General features: G+C 42.6%; 1 protein-coding gene across 1 annotated transcript in view; it reads right to left on the bottom strand.

The window, feature by feature from the left end:
• Positions 1 to 592: 592 nt before the first annotated feature.
• LOC126106580 (bromodomain-containing protein DDB_G0280777-like) overlaps positions 593 to 22,390 on the bottom strand; it is a 43,387-nt gene continuing 21,589 nt past the window's right edge. Inside the window, exons 2-5 of the mRNA XM_049912924.1 lie at positions 16,834 to 17,034; positions 12,360 to 12,723; positions 10,708 to 10,805; positions 593 to 3,121 (exon numbers count right to left, since the gene is read on the bottom strand). Coding sequence (XP_049768881.1) covers positions 2,726 to 3,121; positions 10,708 to 10,805; positions 12,360 to 12,723; positions 16,834 to 17,034 — 1,059 coding nt within the window. The 3' untranslated portion in view covers positions 593 to 2,725. The remainder of the gene's footprint in view (positions 3,122 to 10,707; positions 10,806 to 12,359; positions 12,724 to 16,833; positions 17,035 to 22,390) is intronic.

Below are 22,390 nucleotides of genomic sequence, written 5' to 3' on the forward strand. Positions count from 1 at the left end.
TCGCCGAACTGAGACCGTTATAAAGTACAGAGGCGGTGTTACACAGCATTTCCGTGATTTATTCTGCGGCTGACTGATACTTGTTCGGCACGCTCAATTTATGAAGCGAAATTCTGTTTATCCGGGACATGCATGGGTAAACACTGAACATCCGAGAAGGAAATGTTTTATTACAAAAAAGTACAAATAGTTAAAGTACAGTGCAATCATACATATTTCATACGAATGTAAACATAACAGGAAAGCACGTGGAGCTACATCTTATGAGCTCCTAAACAATAATGAAAGACAAGCATTTACATGCGTCAGAGACAAGCACCTACAGAGTCCAGCTCCCAAAATGATGTGAGAATTGTTTATGGGAGAACGAAACAACATTTCTCTCATTCAGACTATTCAACAACTCCCAACTGTGCATTACGCCCTTACTTTTCATTCTTGAGTGCAGTTCTGTTGTCAGAATGGTCTAATTAATGAAAAATGACGTCGAGAGCACTTGCAGTTGGAGCTTCTTCTGGCTCTCTAAGTGAAATGAGTTAATGGAATGAAATCTATGATAACGAAAAAACTCTTTTAGTAAGAGCAAGCTCGTGAAATATTAATCTGCAGGATGTTTCGCGTAGTAACAGCACTAGTAGCTACAGGATCGTTTCTGAAGTGTGATGGTGATCTATGCGGTTGTGTATGAGGCGATGGTTACGTGTGTGCAGTTAGAGTACTGTCCTAGTGAATATTTAGAAGCCGTGTTCTTAACGATTCACGATACTGTAGACGTCGCGAATGGCAATGAATGGTGCTGATGGTTCGTGATATCTGGACCAGTAGCAAAGCGTGATCGATGAAGTGACGTGATGAAGAAACCGATGAATTGTGTACATGAATACTGATTACAGAGATGACAATCTTTATACAGATTATTCAGTCTAAGCCTTGTAAGCAAACGGAATACATGAACATCTAATCTATGTCTACTCTGATGGGCTGCTGTACAACGATGGTTAGTTATGAAATTCTATGATCGTGAAGCGACATGAGGAACATAAATGCCAGTTAATAATCACTACCATAACTCTCCTGGGAATGAAAAGGTTACACATACTTCCAAAATGTAGCCTTATCCATAGTTTAATATACTTTCACGGATTATTATTTTCTATCTGAATGGAAATAAAACATGGACTTAATAAAAAGCAGAAAAAAGATTATTTTAGGACACATAACCAGGTACCTTTAATGACGCGCATGAATGATAAGTGGCAATGAATGGTGTAAGCGATATGTGACAATAAAATTCAGTCTTAGTTTAAACCGTTAAGATAGTTCTCTCACTTTTGTGGTTGAATGAGGTTCATAGTTCCTCAAAATCTAGCGATGATGGACAATGTGACAGTTAGGTGCAGGTGAGTGCGTGGTTTGTGAGGTTAATTGTGCTGATGAATGGATACTGCGATGCTATTTGACTTGGATATGTACATGATACAGTGGCAACTACAGAATATGTGTTGGGTGACGGATGCACAGTTGATATAGCCGAGACTGTTCGCCCGGTAGTTAACGCAAGAAAACAGATTCTTCTAAGTTTGAGTCTTCCGCCATTTTGACACACTGTGTAGTAAAAAAAAGTAAACAGTATTTTACAGAGAAGATTCACCTTTGTTACGAATATCCTCTGTAAAGCTTGGATTATTTATTAGCGCCACTGTGATTGACAATAAATTTCACACATCCCAATTTTGTGCACTATCAAAACATCTCATGGTTTTCGGCTAGCGTTGTATGTAAGCATGATGCTGCAGTGACTGATGGATTATGAAGCCCAACTCCCTATTTGCAAGCAACAAGCATTGTATGTTTAGTTAGTTTGTATGATTAGTTAGTTTGTGGCGATACGAGATAACAGCTACGTGATGTGTGAGTTGATTGTGGATTATGAGCAAAGGCACTACTCTACATATGAGATGTTTCCTTTCAAGGTTTGTAGATGGGAAATGTAGCTATGATGGTTGGCCCCCTGTTCTCACACTCACCATAGTAAGACACTAAAATATGTTAGTTGTTGAAACTTCTAATTGTTTAGCTCCTGAATACACAGTTATTGTCAGAGATGCAGTTTGGACGTGGTGATGTGGCATGGCTAGAGCAAATGTTATTGTGAAGTATATGATTGTAGAATTAGAAATGGTATACGACAGGTGATGTGAACTCGGGATTTCGATACATAATCTTCCACCAGTGGTGTAGGACATAACACAAGTAACATGTTTTCCTGAGTCTCTTGATTGGTGAACCCATTTCAGATAGCTGTTCAGTTTCCACATGGTCACCATAGCACTTGTGTCTTCCAAAAACACTGTCGGCCCTAACAATCGATTGTGATTTGATAATGTGGATGAGTGGAGCAAATGCTATGAGGAGACATATGATTGTGGAGTTAAAAGTGACATATGATAAATGAAGTGAAGCCAGTGACAAATAGATTAGGACACGACACAAATATTTTCCTGAAGCACCTTGCTCGGTGTACCCAGTTATAGTGATGGGCCAGTTATTCATTTTGTCAATACAGCACTGGTATCCATTAACAATGCTGTTGGGTATACCAATGGACTCTCAGGATTTTGTGCCCACATAGGCTTGTAATGCACAGTAGTGTTGCGTGAAGTGATGTATTTTGGAGCTGAGCTGGGCCCTTGATGGGAAACCCCAGTGGAGGACCACTGTGACCTTAAGCACCCTGGCGGTAGTGGCTGAAGCTGACCCCCCTGCCCGGGTGCCTCAGGGTGGGGGCCTGGATTGGCACGAAACCGCTCTGGCTCTGCTGCTGCTGCTTGGCCGGAGGGGCGGCCGTGGACTTGACGTGCGCGCTCTTCAGGTGCTGCTGCACCTGCTGCTGTGCGAGCGCGTTGTAGTCGGGCTTGGCCTGCTGCTGCAGCTGCTGTTGAAGCTGCTGCTGTTGCAGCTGCTGCTGTTGCAACTGTTGCTGCTGCAGCTGCTGCTGTTGCAGGAGGGCACTGTAGTCGTACTGCACCTGCTGCTGCTGGGGCTGCTGGTACTGCTGCAGCTGCTCCGGGGAGATGTAGAACTGCTGCTGAGCCGCAGCTGCGGGGGCAGCTGCTGGAACCTGCGAACAGAGCACAGCTGTAGTCTGTCCCATGCCACAGCTGTGACTTAATTACGAGGGCTATTCGGAAAGTGAAGTCAGATCAGGCGCAAAATAGAAACCACAGTGAAAATCGGATGAAGCTTTGGACAGATGTGTTGGGCAGTGTACTAGTATGCCCATCGATTGCATCATTTTGCTCTTTTCAGTTGTGAGCGCACAGTGAGCACATAAAGATGCATAGAAAATAGTGCCTCCCGCCAAGTATGAGTGTCTGACAAAAAATTTCGCCTGCTGTCATATTGCCCAAATAACATGCATTTCCTTCTTCGTGACAGTTCTCAGCCACAGGGACAATGAAGACGCTCCTGCAGCGGTGGGAAATGTTTGATCACCCACCGTACATCCCCGAGGTGGCTACCCCTGAGTTTCATCTCTGCTCACAAGAACTGCTGGATATGGAGACAACATTTTGGCACAGACAAGGAGCTGCAGAACACCATACAGAACTGGGAGAAAGCACAGGTAGCTGCCTTCTTTTACGAGGGTATTGGAAGTTCATACAACGCTACGACAAATGTCTAAGTCCGAGAGACGACTATGTAGAGAAGTAACTGGAAGGTGTAGCTAACTGTTTCAAGTAAAACAGCTTTGATTTTCACAATGGTTTCCATTTTGCGACCGATCGGACGTTACTTTCAGAATAGCCATGTTTCACAGAAATGTTTCACACCATTTGAGTGACATTTTACGAAATAATGTGAAACAAGTCATTCTGCAGGACATTTATAGATGATTATTTTCAGTGAATGGTTACATGCTGTCCATTTACAAGTTCCTAAATGGAACACTCACCTAAATGTAACGTTAATGAACCTATGACACAACTACACATAAAACTATCGTTTTTCTTAATTTTTTTACAATCTAGTAGTATTTTAATAATAATTTGTCTATGGGATAGAGTAATTTGTCCAGAAGAAATGCTATTGGATTAGATTTAAAACTTGCTTTGCTACTTGTCATACATTTTATGTTATTCAACAATGACAAATTTCTTTTCTTTCTATACATATTGAGCCACTAACAACTTTAAGAGTGCGTAATGAAGCTCTGTTCTTCTTTTAGATATGGGCATCAATGTTCTTCTCAAATTGTGATTGATTACATAAGATGAACTTCACTTGTGAATGTACAGAATGTCTGTCCTAAGAGTTGTCACGCGCTTTTTCTCTGACGTTTCGACAGATACGTGCGATTTCGCATTCGCAATGTATAGATGCAGTCGGTCGAAACAAATATTGCTCGTTGCGGTACCGGCTGCAATCCAGTCGGTCACACTTTCAAATACGCGCGCCACCAGTTTACACCGCCGAGTTTTCAACAGCCACCACCGCGGCACGGCGGCGCTGCCTGCCACGAACGATTACGCCGCTGCCAATCAGATGCAGGCATCCCCTCTCCAGAGCTCCAGCAGCACGTCTACTTAAGCTCGAACATTCATCCACTTAGCCCATTTTGTGTGTTTGCCAGTTGAATAACATTTACTGGGGCTAACGATCGGCTGACTGATTGGTAAGCCTTCGGTATCTCTATATGTTTCAACAGTCAAAGCTACTGTTAGCAACGGCTGCTACAACCACAGCAGCAAAGTTATGTTTTTTTTTTCTATTTGATACCAGATGTAGAATAAATTAATATCTGAATTCTCTGTTCATGAACAGCATTATTTCCTTCCTCCTGTCTCCACTAAAGAACCATACAGCATGAAGTTATAAGACTTGTTTCATGTGACATCGAGTTTCAACAGTATACATATGATTGTCTTTCGGGACAAGCAACATTACTTTAAAGGCGCAGTTTTAAGCACCCATTTGACAGAATGGCCCCAAAGTAGTCTAGTGTGATATTCAGTTTAGTGATATGTGCTGACAGGGATGGTAAAACACCATGGAATAACCAGTACTCCAACGGCGACTGATCAGCGGTGTCGCAGGGCGGTAGCAGGCAGTGTTCGGCAGGGGAGCACTTCAGTCGCTAGTGGAGTACTGGTTATTCATTCTTGTTTTACTGACACTGTTAGTACATGCCACTAAACCGAATATCACACTAGACTACTTTGGGACCGCTCTGCCGAATGGGCACTTGAAACTGCGCTTTAGAAGTCCTTTTATTGGGAACAGGAAGCAATTCAGCGTTTCCCGTTGCCATTAGGTGTCGTATGGAGCAACATTAGTCTAGGCTGACTCCAGCTGCTTATTGCACAAATGAGACTGCAAATATTTGCCTAAACAGCAGAGGAAATGCGCTCGACGCCTCTTAGGAGGGACTGCGGGTATACTACTCGTATCTGTTACAAAGGTGAGATTAGAACGTCGAACTCCTTCAAGAGGCATCGACAAGATGACTGCAGGTGAATACTACACATTAATCTTACTGCTTGTTTTTGTGCAGCGCTTTATTTCTAAAAGATGAGGTACCACGAAAAATTATTTTTATAAGATATTATGGAGTGAAAATATGCAACATACATTATGAGTTTGAGTTGTTTATTACAAACACTAGCACTTATATGAACAGCGAAAGTGACTGAAGGTTTTTTGGGCAACTCAGAAATCTACGGGGTGTACAAAAAGTCTCTCCGCAGTGCCGTATGATTGTTAGCCACGCGTGCCGTATGCCGCAGTGAATATACCGAAATGAAAACTCGATGAAATACAAGTTATTAATGTATTGAATATTCTTTTTTACTTACAAATTTTCACATTAAATGTTGAAAGTGTCCTCCCTGTTGTTGAATATACAATTCAATTCGTCTAATCATGTTTCCAAACACAAGCTGTAACATTTCTTCTGTAACAGAAGCAGTGAAAGTAGATATTGCAGTTTTCAATTCATCAACGGATTTTTGACGGTCAACTGCTTTCGCTGCGCTCCAGAAGAAAAAGTCAGGTGGGGTTAGGTCAGGCGATCGTGGAGGCCAAAGTCACTGCCAAATTATGCGATCACCAAAAACATCAGCAAGCAGTGACATTGAAACGCTAGCTGTATTCGCAGTTGCACCATCTTGTAGAAAATAATCGTTCAGTATTTCACTTAACACAAGTTCTCCTATGAATAGGTACAGAATATCACTGCAGTATCGTTGTGCGTTCATTGTTTCGTTGAAAAATATGAGACCCACAATTCGACGTCTAGAAATTGCAATCCAAACTCCTATTTTCACAGAATGAAGTGGTTCCTCATGAATACACAATTGATTTGCAGTACTCCACATTCGAGAATTTTGCGAGTCCATGTACCCGGATAAATGAAACCACGCCTCATCAGTGAAAAACGTTTCATTAAGAATATCCCTTCCATTTTGTTGAACGAAATTTTTGAACCATTGACAGTAATGCAGTCTCTTGCCATGATCAGTATTTTTCAGTTCTTGCACGACTGTCGCTTTGTATAGTAAAAGTTCCAATTTTTTTCCTTACAGCTGTGTGGGCCGTTCCGACACTAACATCGATTTCCTGGGCGAGTTTTCTTACTGACTTGTTCGGACTCGTGGACATTTTATCGGAAATATCGAGTAGTTTATCCTCAACAAAACGCTAGGATGACCATTTCTCGGTACATCTGTCACTGAACCCGTACTTCGAAATTTGTTAATCAAATCTCGCACAGTATCGCTATGTGGGAGTGTTGTCTCCGGGAAAACTGAATTAAATGTTTGACGAACTGAAACTGTATATTTACCGCCAGATTTGAACACTTGTTCGTCTAAAATCACTCGTTCTTCAATGGTTAGCATTTAAACAGTGACAAAAATGAAACAAACGAACAAAGGAACTAAACTTAAACGTTCACTTCAACACGTAACGACACACACCAACGATACTACTGACGCTGGCTGAGATAAACGAAACAGTGGAACGTTTGGAGAGTCCACTTGAAGGGAAGTAACCCAGGCAGGCGAACAATCATACGGCACGCGCGGCTAACAATCATACGGCAGTGCGGAGAGACTTTTTGATCACCACGTACTTTCATTAGTTCAAGTTTTCATCAATATGTACACCCAAAACTTTGGAGCATTGTACTCAGTTTACAGACTGCTGTTCATGTTCTACACTAACTACTCGTGTCACTCTGTTTCCGGTACAGAAATGAAATACAGTGATTTCTGAAAATTCAGGGAAATTCATTTTCATAGAACCACTTAATAATTCTATGAAAAGTACCATTACCAATTTCTTCTGTTGCGTTGTCTCTAATGTGATACATAGTAACACTAGTATCGTCTGCAGAAAGTGCCAAACCTGTTTGGTGAAAGTTAAGTGAGGCCATCCACATAAATAAGGAATGAACTGTGTGTTGTGTAGCTACTGTGAATTTTGCGTTGCTGCCGTAGGCAAAGTCCTGATTGAGGAGGTTTACCCTTGGCGATCGTTTGGCTGTTTTGGATTGTATCCCTTGAGTACAATATCAGTGGAATCGCTCAACCCATACAAATTCACATGTCTTCGTAGGAATATGAAGTGGAAAAATCACGTAGGCTCAGTCATAGGCAAAGTAGGGAGCAAACTGGTTCATTCATAGAATACTGGTGAAATGCAATCAGTATAGAAAAGTCACTGCTGAAGATTGCTCACAAAGCACTCGTACGACCCACTCTAGGATAACGCTCAAGTGTTTGGGACCCACACCTAATAAGAGTAACAGGGGAAAATGAACGCATACAGAGAAGGGGCGCACTGACGCTGACAGGCTGGTTTCACCTATGGGAGAGCGCCATGGTGAAGAAGCCTAACTAGCAGACTCTTGAAGAAAGACGGAAACTTGTCTGAGAAAGCCTTCTTACAAACTTTCAAGAAACAGCTTTAACTAAGGAATCTAGGAATATACTCCAGCTCGCAGCATACAAGATTAATTATGATTGGTGACGGAAGAAACCCTAACAAATGGTATAATGAGAAGCTCACTCTGCCATGCCCTTCACATTGATTTATAGAATACTGGTGTAGATGTAAATGAGTAAGCTGAACCCAGCCTGTATAAGTAGGCTGCTCTTCCCAAGGAGCACTTGGGCTACAGACAGTTTACCGTAGTGTCACATCCCCTCAGTCCCAGGGCACTGGCACACGGATTATCAGAAGCTTTATCCCACCTCCAATCCTACCCTATAAGCCAAATACTGGTGACTAAAAATTCTTTTACAGTCGAGGTTCAAACCAGAAAAAATCCTTCTCAACTGAAAGAGTAATAATATATTGATAAGAGATGGAGATAGAGCATTAAATAATGACACTCGGTAACCGAAGTTATGAATCAGAATTTTTCAAGTATTGCAGTGAAATTACAACAAAAATTCCCAGGAACAGATAAAACACCTGTAAAGAAGTATTCACTGAGTATAATGATGGGATTACCAACCATAGCGCACCAAGTATCAAAAAGTGTGTATACACAGCATACAAGTTCCCTTAGGAAAACTAGTTAACGATTCATTCCTACTAGGAAACTTTGCAGACTATTTAAAATAAACAAGAGTTGTGCCTGTTCTAAAGAAAGGTAATGCAGAAAACCTAGAGAACCGTGAAGACCTATTTTGTTGCAGTCATCATTCTAAAAAATACAAGAATACATTATGAAAGGCATGTTAAGAAATTACTTGAATGAAGATTACTCCATAAGTACATTACACATTTGTAGAAATAAGAATCAACCGTAGTAGAATTTACAAAAGTGCTACTTGACGAGGGTGAGTGTCTTCATATTCTTAGAAGTGCACATGATTTTTGATACTCTTGACCGGAATTAGATTGTACGGAATAATATAGAATCATTAGGAATACGAGGTGTAGCTAATAACTGATTTTGTCAAACGTAGCATACAGGGTACAAAGAGAGCACCTAACATAAACCGAAAATTGTTAGTGAAACACGTGCGAAAACCAATACAGAATAATATAGGCCTTCTTAAAGATAGTACATTAGGACCAATATCGTTCCCCGTATGCATAATTCATTTTCTTAATAATGGACGTCATGGGCAAAACTTTTCTTTGCGGCGATAGTAACGTTGCAGATCTACTTGACTCATTAGAAGTGGTTCGTGAAAGCACTGGACTGCATAAACAAGGTTTTTATTACGAAATAACATATTTTTGCTCCCTTGCAGGATTTTCCTTCATTCATGTCCTCTGCGACGCATTTAGAGAAATAATTCCCGTTCTAAACGAAGTTTTTGGATTATTATGGCATTTTTGCGTGATGGTTGCGATGTGTAGGGCGAAAGTTTCTTCATTGTTCTCGTACCTTTACTGTTACGTAAAGATGTGAATTTTTGTAACTTTTATAATGTATCTCTCTCTATGGTGAATGACAAATTAGGAAATATGTATCACGGATTTCTTGTTCTTCTCTTATGCCGAAACACTCGCGTATTAAGCATCAATCACACGACTTATAGTTCACAGACACATTGAAAAAAGAAACGTTCAGTAACAAAGAATGAAAAAGGTATCTTACATACTGTCAACGAAGATACGGCGTTACAGATAGTTCACAGAGTCAGTGCACTGTTCTAGAGTGCCGACTGTATTTATCATATTTAATATAAATCAATATTTGATTATATATTAGATACAAGTGCGTTTATAAGTACCGGGTGATCAAAAAATCAGTATAAATTTTAAAACTTAATAAACCACGGAATAATGTAGATAGAGGGGTAAAAATTGAAACACATGCTTGGAACGACATGGGGTTTTATTAGAACAAAAAAAAACACCTACTGGAACGTACGATGTTTATGCAAGATGCGTGAAAGATGTCTTGCGCACGTCGTTTGGTGATGATCGTGTGCTCAGCCGCCAGTTTCGTCATGCTTGGCCTCCCAGGTCCCCAGACCTCAGTCCGTGCGATTATTGGCTTTGGGGTTACCTGAAGTCGCAACTGTATTGTGATCGACCGACATCTCTAGGGACGCTGAAAGACAACATCCGACGCCAATGCCTGACCATAACTCAGGACATGCTTTACAGTGCTGTTCACAACATCATTCCTCGACTACAGCTATTGTTGAGGAATGATGGTGGACATATTGAGCATTTGCTGTAAAGAACATCATCTTTGCTTTGCGTTACTTTGTTATGCTAATTATTGCTATTCTGATCAGATGAAGCGCCATCTGTAGGACATTTATTGAACTTTTGTAGCTTTTCGGTTCTAATAAAACCCCATGTCATTCCAAGCATGTGTGTCAATTTGTACCTCTCTATCTACATTATTCCGTGATTTATTCAGTTTTCAAATTTATACTGACTTTTTGATCACCCGGTATATCCACTTTACTTGCTTATTTAAAGGTATTACAGAACAAAGAAAAGCATGGCTTTTAACGGCAAGTGTTATTTTACAACGAATGAAAGTAATATCGTAGCAAATTAAGCATTATCTTGCAGAGAAAGCAAATGAGACCGTAAGTTTAGAACTGGTCAGTGAAGTGTTATAGTACAAGAGAACCACCTGATTTTACCGTCTGAGACATCACATCAACTGCAGCGAGTAATACTCAGTGCGAGTAGACAAGCAGTGCTAGACGTAATGCTACGTACCTTGTACTGCGCCCTCTGTGCCGGGATGTTGACAACGGGCGCCTGTGCGAACTGCTGCAGGTACTGCTGTGGGTAGGCAGCGCCTGCCAGCGCGGCTCCTGTAAAAGGAGGGAGGTACTTTGAGCTGGTCCAGGCCGGAAGAAAAGTAGAGCACACGCTTGGAACACGATCTGACTTCGTTACAAGTAAGTGAAGACTAGAGGTGGAAAGAAACAAATCTGTGTGTGTGTGTGTGTGTGTGTGTGTGTGTGTGTGTGTGTGTGTGTGACTGAGTTTCCTTTGAGATTATTGGTTAATTTGTTAATATATATGCATATAAAAACATTGGACGCAACATATAAATCTTTTGTCTGTCAAATATTTGTCGAATACCGTGGCTACATGTGTTACCTATTTACTTTGTTACTTGTTTAGCTCTTTGTATCAAGATGAGATGTCAAACGTAATTATGTAAATAATTTGAGGACAATAAAATAATTGACATGCAACTCGTTCATAGAAGGGCCGATAAAGGATATGAAATAAAACTATAGAACAGTGATTTAATTGTCGTGAACGTACAAGATTCCAAAACACTGTCTTTTAAGTCATCTTATTAAGAAGAACTGATGTTTACGTTAAAACTAAAAAACTGCTGGAAAGTGATGAAGGACCTTAAAAGGCAAGTAACACAAAAATTAGGCAAGATGCGCAACAAGAAGGCAAACTCAAAAAAGAATTTTAGGGGTTGATATGTGATGCCACAGAGGGGTGCTGAAAATAAAGTAAACTGACAAGAAAAACGAGAAGGATCTCGGTGAAATAGGCGACAAAAAGAATCTGTGGAAAATACTGACTATAAGCAGAATCAAGAGGATAGGAAATGGACTAAAACCTGAAATTTTCATGGCAGTACAGAAAGAGGGTAAAAGCTGTAGGGGAGGTGCAGATTGGAATACATCCAACAAATAATTGTGGACAATGGTGCAAGTAAAATGAAATGTCGTGTGGCAAGGGCCTCCCGTCGGGTAGGCCGGTCGCCTGGTGCACGTCTTTTTAAATGACGCCACATTGGCGACTTGCGTGACGATGAGGATGAAATGATGATAAAGACAACACAACACCCAGTCCCTGAACGGAGAGAATCTCCGACCCAGACGGGAATCGAACCTGGGATCCTCGCATGGCATTCTGCCACACTGACAATTCAAATATGGAAGCAAAGATGGTGCAAGTGGTACTCTAAGATCGGCCAGGCAGCCACAGGAGCAAGTGGCCACGGGTGGGCAAATGGCTGATGCACATGCAGTGTAGTAGCTGAGTCACAGCACATACATTCAAACGCCATGTGCAGGGGCTCCCAGTTAGCTCACTCATGAGTAGGACATGTTCAATAGGGTTACCTAGCGAGTAACCTACACTAGCAGCCCACGAGTCCCATGAGGAATGTGGAAGGATGCCCTGCCCCGTGGGGTAGTGCCAGAACAGCCTACTGTATGATGAAGAGGTTGGCACAAGAGAGGAAGTCGTCGTGGAGTCCATCATGCCACTCAACTGATGACCCAAAAAAATGAGAAGATCAATGACAAGATGCCTTTCTAAGACTGAAAAAAGTCAGCGAAAAGATGTGACATTCAAATCGTGATATTTCTGGTATGTCGGCTCAGACCCACCTGGGATAGCAGCAGGTGGCTGGTACTGGAGAGCGGCCGCAGCTGCAGCTGCCGGCTGCTGCTGTGATTGGTAGAACGCAGACACGGGGAGGCCGGCACCTGCCACCCCACCCAGCAGCTGCCGTTGTGCCTGCAGCTGCAGCTGCTGTGCCTGTGCGGGCGACACGTAGAGTACCTGCTGTCCCGGCAGCTGCGGCGCCTGTGCGGCCGCCGCAGCGGGAACGTGTTGTGCCACCTGCGGCTGGTAGGCGGCCGCCAGCTGCTGCAGTGTGGCCGGGCTGAACAGCTGCTGCTGCTGCTGCTGCAGCTCCGCTAGCTGCGCGTAGCCCAGGGGGATCTGCTGCTGCTGTGGCACCTGCTGGACCTGCCAAAAGGAGCATTACTTGTGTACACATGTGGGGCTGTGCGATGTTGTAAAGCACTGATGCTGATTTTTATTTTATCATCAGTATCTAAGCATCAGTATCTGACAATTATAACTTGGAACATCGATTTTCTTAAGAATGGTGACAAATCATAAATTTAAAGAGTGGTGTAAATAGCAGTATACAAATATATCTCATATCATACTTATTAATCAAGACATACAGCAAGAATAGAGGTTACAGAAACCACTCCTTTTTGTCCACCTACTGTTAAAATAATACTCTTGAGAGAAATTTCATCTTCACTCTTTAGCGTTGATGACACAAAATACCTGGCAGTTCAAGGCATAAAGTCTAAAAATGAGTCCGTGATCATTTGTTTGCCACTTTTTTTTTACAGGTCCGTCTTGATCACATAAATTTTTACATTTCACTACAACCGGTTTCAGCTACTGCCATCTTCAGATCATAAAATATTCTGATGTAATATCAACGTCAAACTAAACATGTAGGTACGTAGTAAGTGTTCAAATACCTGCTTTTGAGAATAATCTTTCATAACCCGATTATGCAGCTTTACAGTTGATGTATTTAAGAGTAATTTCTGCAGCTTTTGTAACTTTATATCGTTACAACATGCGAGTGATTCCACGCTTCTAATGGATCTTGCTTAAGATATAGGACATCTTCGAGCTATTAAATGAACTGTGATGTTAGATCTGTATCTGTTCCTGTTTTCAAATTATACTTTTCTTGTCCTTTTTTTGGAATGCTTAATCTGTAAATCAAATTTGATTTCTCTGTTTACCTGTGTTGCCACACTAGCTGACACCATGAAAGCATGAACTGCATGATAGGGATCAGTGAAGTCGTCACTACAAGAAAATTCATTCAAAAATAATTCTCGTCTTCCCCTCCCTCCCTCCCCCCCCCCCTTGTCTCCCATCGTCACATTTGACAAGTCATAAACGTGTTGCACTGGTGTCATATGATGCGATAAGGAAATATAGTGTGTAAATTACGAAAAACTTACTGATAGCGGCAGCAAGCAACTTGCATATTGTTGCATATTGATGAATTCTTCTCGGGTAATCAGCTGTGTGGCGGCGGAGTCTTCTCGCAACGTTTCAATGAGTTTCGTACCCAACATCTTCTGAAGAAGATTGGTACGAAACTCACTGAAACGTTACGACAAGACGACGCCACCACACGGCTGATAACCTGAGAAGAATTCATCAGTGGAATACACCGAGAAAGACTGAAATCGCATATAACTTGCATATTTTTTTATTTTTTGGCAACATTGATGGTCACTATTTATTCTATAACTCTCATGACACGATGTTTCAGAGACTTTAGTATCGTTACTGAAAGATCACTGTTTAAACTCCCAACATTATGCAAATATCAGTAATTGTCCAACATTCATATACTGGGTAATTCAATTTGCTGTTAGAGGCTTTTAGGGGTTGTAAAGGGGACTTGGTAGATAAATTACTTTCAGACACCCCGCTTCATGGTATGCACACAGCAGAGGCAATGAGCCCTGATCTGTGTACTCCACAGGAGCTGTTCCACGTGCTGACTCTGCAGTTATTTGCACAGGTTGTATCTGTGACAAATGCTGCCATGACACTGTCCACAAACGCTGGTGCACATCTATGCAGCACCACAGTCAGCCCTCCAAGCTGGTAATGTACCAGTTTTCCACAGTCATTGTTGCAGTCGGATAATAATGACATGTGGGGCACTGAGGAAATCCTGAACACCTCCTTGAACCGGCCGGAGTGGCCGAGCGGTTCTAGGCGCTACAGTGTGGAACCGCACGACCGCTACGATCGCAGGTTCGAATCCTGCCTCGGGCATGGATGTGTGTGATGTCCTTAGGTTAGTTAGGTTTAAGTAGTTCTAGGTTCTAGGGGACTGATGACCTCAGATGTTAAGTCCCATAGTGCTCAGAGCCATTTGAACTATTTTTGAACACCTCCTTGATACGTGCTTTGTGCAACTCTGTTATTAATTAACCTAGTCTTCAACTATACAGGGTGTCCGAAAAGTCTTTCCCTGATTACATGAATTGATAACTCAGGCTAGAAGTAAGATACAAATATGAAACTGGTGTCTAATTGTTTACAAACCACCAAAGTTTTTTTCACACATCAGTAATCTTCCACTTCCACTGATGCTCAATGACAGTACACATCGATATGACTTTGAGGTCGAAATGCTATCACGTATTGAGGCCGATGATGGTCATCTAAGAAGAATTGCCTTTTCCGACGAAGCGATCTTTTTCGTCAGTGGAATAGTGAATAGCCATAATGTGCGCATTTGAGGTTCACAAACCCCTGGCGAGGTCATGGAGTGCACCAGAGGCAATCCAAAGGTGAATGTTTGGTGCGTGCTATTGTACGATCGAATTATCGGGCCATTCTGCTTCGCTGAGGCTACCATCACATCTGCAGTGTATCTGGACATGTTGCAACTGTATGCTGTTCCTCAGCTGCTTCAGTATCACCCCGATGTCTTGTTTCAGCAAGACGGTGCACCGCCTCATTGGGGTTTGGACGTCCGTGCCTATCTCGATATGACCTTTCCTGGGCGATGGATTGGTCGTGATGGGCCAACGGTTTGGCCTCCACGCTCTCCTGACATAACCCCTGACTTCTTTTTATGGGGTTATGTCAAGGACGAGGTCTACCGAACTCGTGTACCAGATCTCTAAACCCTGCGGCAACGGATAACCACAGTCGTTGAATCGATCCCTCCAGTGATGTTGGCTAATGTGTGGACGGAAATTGAATATCTCCTAGATGTGCTACGTGCTACCAAGGGTGCTCATGTCGAAGTTTACTGATGTGTGAAAAAACTTTGATAGTTTGTAAACAATTAGACACCAGTTTCATATTCGTATCTTACCTCTAGCCTGAGTTATCAATTTATGTAATCCAGGTAAGACTTTTCGGACACCCTGTATTTCATGTTGAAATGGGACACTTCTGGAAATGAATTCCTTACCAAAAGTGAGACTACTAACAAGGGAACCTCCCCATCGCACCCCCCTCAGATTTAGTTATAAGTTGGCACAGTGGACAGGCCTTGAAAAACTGAACACAGATCAATCGAGGAAACAGGAAGAAGTTTTGTGGAACTATGAAAAAAATAAGCTAAATATACAAACTGAGTAGTCCATGCGAAAGACAGGCAACATCAAGGACAATGTGAGCTCAGGAGCACCGTGATGTTGGCTAATGTGTGGACGGAAATTGAATATCGCCTAGATGTGCTACGTGCTACCAAGGGTGCTCACCGTGGTTAGCGTGAGCGGCTGCGGAGCGAGAGGTCTTTGGTTCAAGTCTTCACTCATGTGAAAAGTTTAATTTTTTATTTTCAGACAATTATTATCTGTCCGTCCGTCCGATGCGAGGTAACTACGCCGTAGTATGAGGACGCTACACCTAAACAAACATCGAAACATACGACGTCAGTCGGCAACAGCGCACGGAAGAGAGAGTATTCCTGCTAACGAGGCTCCCTGGCTGGCTGGCAGTTGACTGCTCGCTACTTTGGACGAGAGTGCATTAAATACGTGAGATGTATTCGTTGGGCAATATGAATCCAGCAAATATAGCTCCCGACTTCAATAACAATCGCACGGTTTTGTGGTGCGGTCTCAAAAACACATCTAAACTTATTACAGTGAACAGAGACGTCAATGAACGAACGAACAGATCATAACTTTGCGAAAATAAAGAAAGTAAACTTTTCACTCGAGGGAAGACTTGAAGCAAGGCCCTCTCGTTTCACAGCCGCTCACGCTAACCAAGGGACCACGGCGCTCCTGAGCTTAGACAATCGTTGATGTTGCATATGTTGCACATGGACTACTCAGTTTGTATATTTTGCTTACTTTTTTCATAGTTCCACACAATGTCTTCCTGTTTTCTCGATTGATCTGTGTTCAGTTTTTTAAGGGCTATCCACTGTGCCAGCTTATAACTAAATCTGACGGGGGTGCAAAGGGGAGGTTCCCTTGTAAGTTCCCTCCTTAAGGTCGCTGACAGGTGAGGGGGGGGGGGGGGTGTACAGCTGGGAGGGCGGGAGCTGACCTGCTGCTGCGCGTACAGCTGCTGCTGCTGGGGCTGCGGCTGCTGCTGCAGCTGCTGTCTCTCCTTGGCGCTGCTGAGGGTGTCGCGCTCAATGTCCTCCAGCCGGATCTGCCGCTGCTGATCCTCGGCAGCTGCCGCGAGCTGCGCCACCAGGCAGGCACACACCGCCACCCAGCACACCACGCCGCCGCTTGTCCTCATCTGCAGAACCACAAATACACATATCCTCTGTTAGGCTGTTCCTTGTCAGTGAACTCTGCTACTGACTATCATAATTACAGTGATCTGCTGCAAGTCTTTCATCTGGACTTCACGGTACTGGTGAAAGGAGACCTATAATTTAACATTGAGCCTGAAATACGTGGCGATCCTGTTGAATCTTCGCATCATTGGGAGTTAAAGGCTAGGCTATGGGTAGACTGAGACATTTTGTGGTCAGTACTCGATCCTCCGACCTTTCAGTTTCTTGGCACCAGATCACCAGCCATTACAACTGCTGACTAACCAGTACAGCTTCCCTGACAATCTTTCTCCCTTTTCTTGTAAATGATGCAGAGTCGGCTGTGGGTATGATGGACTCTTCTTCTGTAACGCCAAATTTCAAGAGGTTCTGTTTTGATCTTACCTGAATAGCTTATTGTTTCACTTGCGTTCAAGGCTATTCTCCAGGCAAACACTTTCATAAAAGACTTCCTAACGCTTAAATTTATATTCCATGTTCAAAAATTTCTCTTTTTCAGAAACTTTTTTCTTGCTATAGCCAGTCTGCATTTCACAACATGTCTACTTTGGCCATCATCAGTTACTTTACTACCAGAGTAGTAAAACCTGTCTACTACTTTTATCGGCTCATTTCCTAACCTACTTTGCAAAGCATCCCTCTGATTTTTAGTATTATAAACAGTCTTGATCACAGTTTATTTAGTACAGTGACCGATTTCGACCACTACTGTGGCCATCTTCAGACCAATGAGTAAGAACCTCATTCTGCTAGAGAATCACTAGCAGAATGAGGTTCTTACTCATTGGTCTGAAGAGAATCACTAGCAGAAGGAGGTTCTTACTCATTGGTCTGAAGATGACCACAGTAGAGGTCGAAACCAGTCACCGTACTAAATAAATTGTGATCAAGACTGTTTTTAATAGTAAATATTTGTAACATATTGATCACTGTCACTCCCATAATGCATTCAAAAGTAATCCTCTGATTTAATTGGACTACGTTCCATTAACCCTTTTTTTTTTACTTTTGTTGATATTCATCTCATAACATCTTTTGAAGACTACAAACAATCCTGTTGACAGAACGGCCGCAAAAATACAAACACATATGATTTACAACTAAAGCAGTATTTTCAACCTCTGCTATAATGCTCAGTTGCGGATGTTATTGTCGTGTAACCACTCCGCCACAAGCCGTTCATTATGAACAGGTGCGGCGAAAAATACTTCAGGGGATAATCAGCTACGTCCTGGACGAATATCTTGATTTGACCACCTTAGATGCTGGTTCCCTGAGCCCCGCAATAAACGAAAACCAACGATGACACAGTTTTAATCCGCCAGGAAGTTTCATATCAGCGCACAGTCCGCTGCAGAGTGAAAATTTCATTCTGGAAACATCCCCAGGCTGTAGCTAAGCCATGTTTCAAAAATGGTTCAAATGGCTCTGAGCACTATGGGACTTAACATCTGAGGTCATCAGTCCCCTAGAACTTAGAACTACTTAAACCTGACTAAGCCTAAGGACATCACACACACCCATGCCTGAGGCAGGATTGGAACGACCGTAGCAGCAGCGCGGTTCCGGACTGAAGCGCCTAGAACCTCTCTGCCACAACGGCCGGCTAAGCCATGTCTCCGCGATGTCCTTTCTTCCAGGAGTGCTAGTTCTGCACGGTATGCAGGATAGATTCTGTTAAGTGTGGAGAGTAGGAGACGAGGTACTGTTGGAATTAAAGCTGTGAGGACATGGCGTGAGTCTTGGTTGGATAGCCCAGTCCGGCACACAGTTTTGATCTGCCAGGAAGTTTCATTGTCGTCTAGTTTGGAGAGAAGAGTTCGTGATCACTATCCACCTTCATCACATCGCCTGAACTTGCTACTACTTTTCAGGAAGAATGGTAATAACGTTGCTTTAAAAACATTACAGGGCCTCTATTTATCCATTCCGAGACTACTGGCAGGGCTGGAAACTGTTTTGAATGCAATTATTCAACATGACAGTCACAATCGCATTATTTATTTTACCGCCAACCGGTTCCAACCCGCGATAGGGTCACCTTCAGGACAATTTACACCATTTGCTCGCTCGCTGCAGTCGTCACCCTGCCTGTGCACGGCTGGTAACTATGCCAACCGAGCACAGGTAGGGTGACGACTCCAGCGATCGACCAAATGGTGCAAATTGCCCTGAAGGTGACCCTATCGCGGGTTGGAACCGGTTGGCTGTAAAATAAATAATGCGATTGTGACTGTCATGTTGAATAATTGATCATAAGTAAATTGGTCGCTGTTATCTCCACACAACTATGTTATCTAAAAAAATGTTTTGAATTCCTTGACCGTATTAGGTAGGGTAATGTGACTCGGTTTTGGTGTTTTCATATTTTCGTCCACCTCCCGTCTGTACGTGTATCACAAATAGGAAAACATTATTGTAAATACTTCTTCTGCTAATTTACATTCTCCGTAGATGAGTAGCACTGTGTGCTAGCCGAGGAGATCAAAGTCGATTACGGGTTGCGTTTTTAATAAAGACGTACCACTGTTGATATCCTCGTTAAGGAACAAAGTTACAGGGAAAGCAAATATGCTGGTTAATGTTTCTGTGGGCCGGCCGCGGTGGTCTAGCGGTTCTAGGCGCTCAGTCCGGAACCGCGCGGCTGCCACGGTCGCAGGTTCGAATCCTGCCTCGGGCATGGATGTGTGTGATGTCCTTAGGTTAGTTAGGTTTAAGTAGTTCTAAGTTCTAGGGGACTGATGACCACAGATGTTAAGTCGCATAGTGCTCAGAGCCATTTGAATCATTTGAATGTTTCTGTGGCAGCTAAACAAACCTTATTTGAAACATTTTTTATTTTATTTATGAAAAAGAAGTTACTCGAGGTGATCAGGCAGAAGCACCGCAAATCGAAAGGTCAGAATGGCTTTCGCGATGCCTTCACCGGCAGCCATTAACAACAGAGACGGCGCTTCCGCTGTAAACGCCGAGTGCAGACGGCGGACTATCTCACCCTCTCGCCCAGCTGCAGCTAATGTGTGGCCCGATGTAAAAAAGAAAACTAAATAAAAGTCTGCGCGGTGGTCCGGGGTCAGGGCGTCCAGCGAAAGTCCAGCCGAGACTCCAGCACGGCCCGGCCCAGCCGGTCCGGCGACTTTCGTCCTCGATCCGCTGGAAAGGAAGTGACAGGAGCGCGCTGGAGCGACCGGTCGCTCCAGCCGCTGCCTTTCTCTCGCTGGAGAGGAAAAAAACCAGAGGCTGACGCATTCTTCTCGGGGGCAAATGAATGTGCTTTAATGGAACACACTGAGTAGCACGACTATGGCTACGTACCGGATAATCAAGTAAAACTTGCACCCGTTATAGCTTGTGAACGGGTCAAGATATCGAAACGAGGTTTCGCCATACGATAGCGGCGCCCTCTGTTACAAAACGCCTTTTCCGTCATTTATCTTTACGCAAGTTGTAAGGTGCTGGCGAGGTGTGAAGACTCTCTATGCACTGTTTTCGTCTTCTAGAGAAGTCACAAACTTTGGCTACATAGCGAAACCATGTCCGTACGCCGTACTTTGGAGGCTTCACTCTACTGAGCTACATCTACATCTACCTCAGTACTCCACAAGCTACCTGACGGTGTGTGGCGGAAGGTCTGTTACAACCGACTGGTGCCCCCTTCCACTCGCGAATGGTGAGTTGGAAGAATGATTGCCGGCAAGCCTCCATATTAGTTCTAACTTATCGAATTCTCTCACCGTGGTCATTTTGAGAGATGTATCTGGGAGGAAGTAATATGCTGTGCGATTCTACCCGGATAATAGTCTCTAAAAATTTCAGCAGTAAACTTCACGTGATACACAGTGCCTCTTTTGTAGCGTCTGCACTAAAGTTTGTGGAGCATCTCTGTAGCGCTCTCGTGCCTACAAAATAGTCCTGTGGTGAAACGGTCCTCTCTGACCAATCCGGTGATAGGACGACTGTGAGTCGGGTCAACTTGTCTGTTTAGACAGAGAGACAGAAACCACAACTACAGCTACCAACGTCACGTGGAAGCTGTGCGCATCTTCACGGTACTATTTGTTCAAATTCGACAAGTTTTTCTAATGTTTTCGGCGATGATCATTTCTACACTGGATCATACAAAAACAGGTATTTATGTCTGCATGCTAGCCGCCTCTGTCGTAAAATTCTATTGTACATTATTTTCAGTTTTATATATGTGCTTTCCTTGTGACCAAAGCGAAATGTATTGTTCCCAGTTAGAGACTTTGTTCCATGTAGAATTACCTTTCAGTAACTATATTTTAACTAAAGTTCAGACTAAACTTTAGTTAAAATATAATAATCTATTGATCACTGTATTCCAAAAACGGTTACCAAAACTTTCAATAACTCATCTTGAAGGTAGGTCATGTTACACGTTTATATCCCACTTAAGCTAGATAGTAAATGAAGTTCCTTTTACTTCCAGTTTTGACGAACCGTGATCTTATATTTCACATGGTCCCATGGAGGACATACCTAATTTAATTACATTAATTTTGTACTTATTTCTTGAATAATAATCAGAAGTGGTTTCAAATTCTCTTCTATTACTTTTTCATCCGCAATCCACTCGTAACTTATCACGTTACAATGGTCAGATCCCATGTTATCACATATCCTTTGTCTAAAATCACAATTGATGCACGCACACGTCTCTGAATACATTCTGCTTTGAATGGAATCGTTATTTAGATAAACTGCCATCGGCATATAATATATTTATCCTTTTCCATTCATATTATGATAATTACTACTCTAATATAAACCCAAAGAAATAAATATTTTCTTTGTCGATGACAGGTTACTTGATTTGAGAGATTATGCTTTTCCTGAATAGGTGTTGGACTATACAACGTATAGTCTACATCTTTATTGAATGATTGTTCTGTATGAGGAGCGGTGCAGTATACTTTCAGGTTGTGATAACAGCTTTTGGACTTCTGGTTATCATTACGAGTTATGTTCAAGATCCCCTAACCGTTTTTTTTCCTACCCATTTCCGAATATCTCATAACTAGAGCCCACATCAAGCTATAATTCATTCATCGAACAAAACTTTGTATACGAAGGGGAATATGTTCAGGGAATTAACATTGATGTCATACGAGCCATGTACTCAGACGAAATTTAGGAAGGGAGCACGGGGCTTACAGGAGTAAGCAGAGAAGATCGTAATGTTGTTCCGTGCTTAATCCTCCTATCTCTTCTATCAACCGAGATAGTGAACCAAGTATAGTTCTTTAACGGATCGATGTACTTTTTTAATCGAATTCAAAAGGCCTTCAAAATAAG

The sequence above is a fragment of the Schistocerca cancellata genome, chromosome 10 (assembly GCF_023864275.1).
Source record: "Schistocerca cancellata isolate TAMUIC-IGC-003103 chromosome 10, iqSchCanc2.1, whole genome shotgun sequence".
NCBI lineage: Eukaryota > Metazoa > Arthropoda > Insecta > Orthoptera > Acrididae > Schistocerca > Schistocerca cancellata.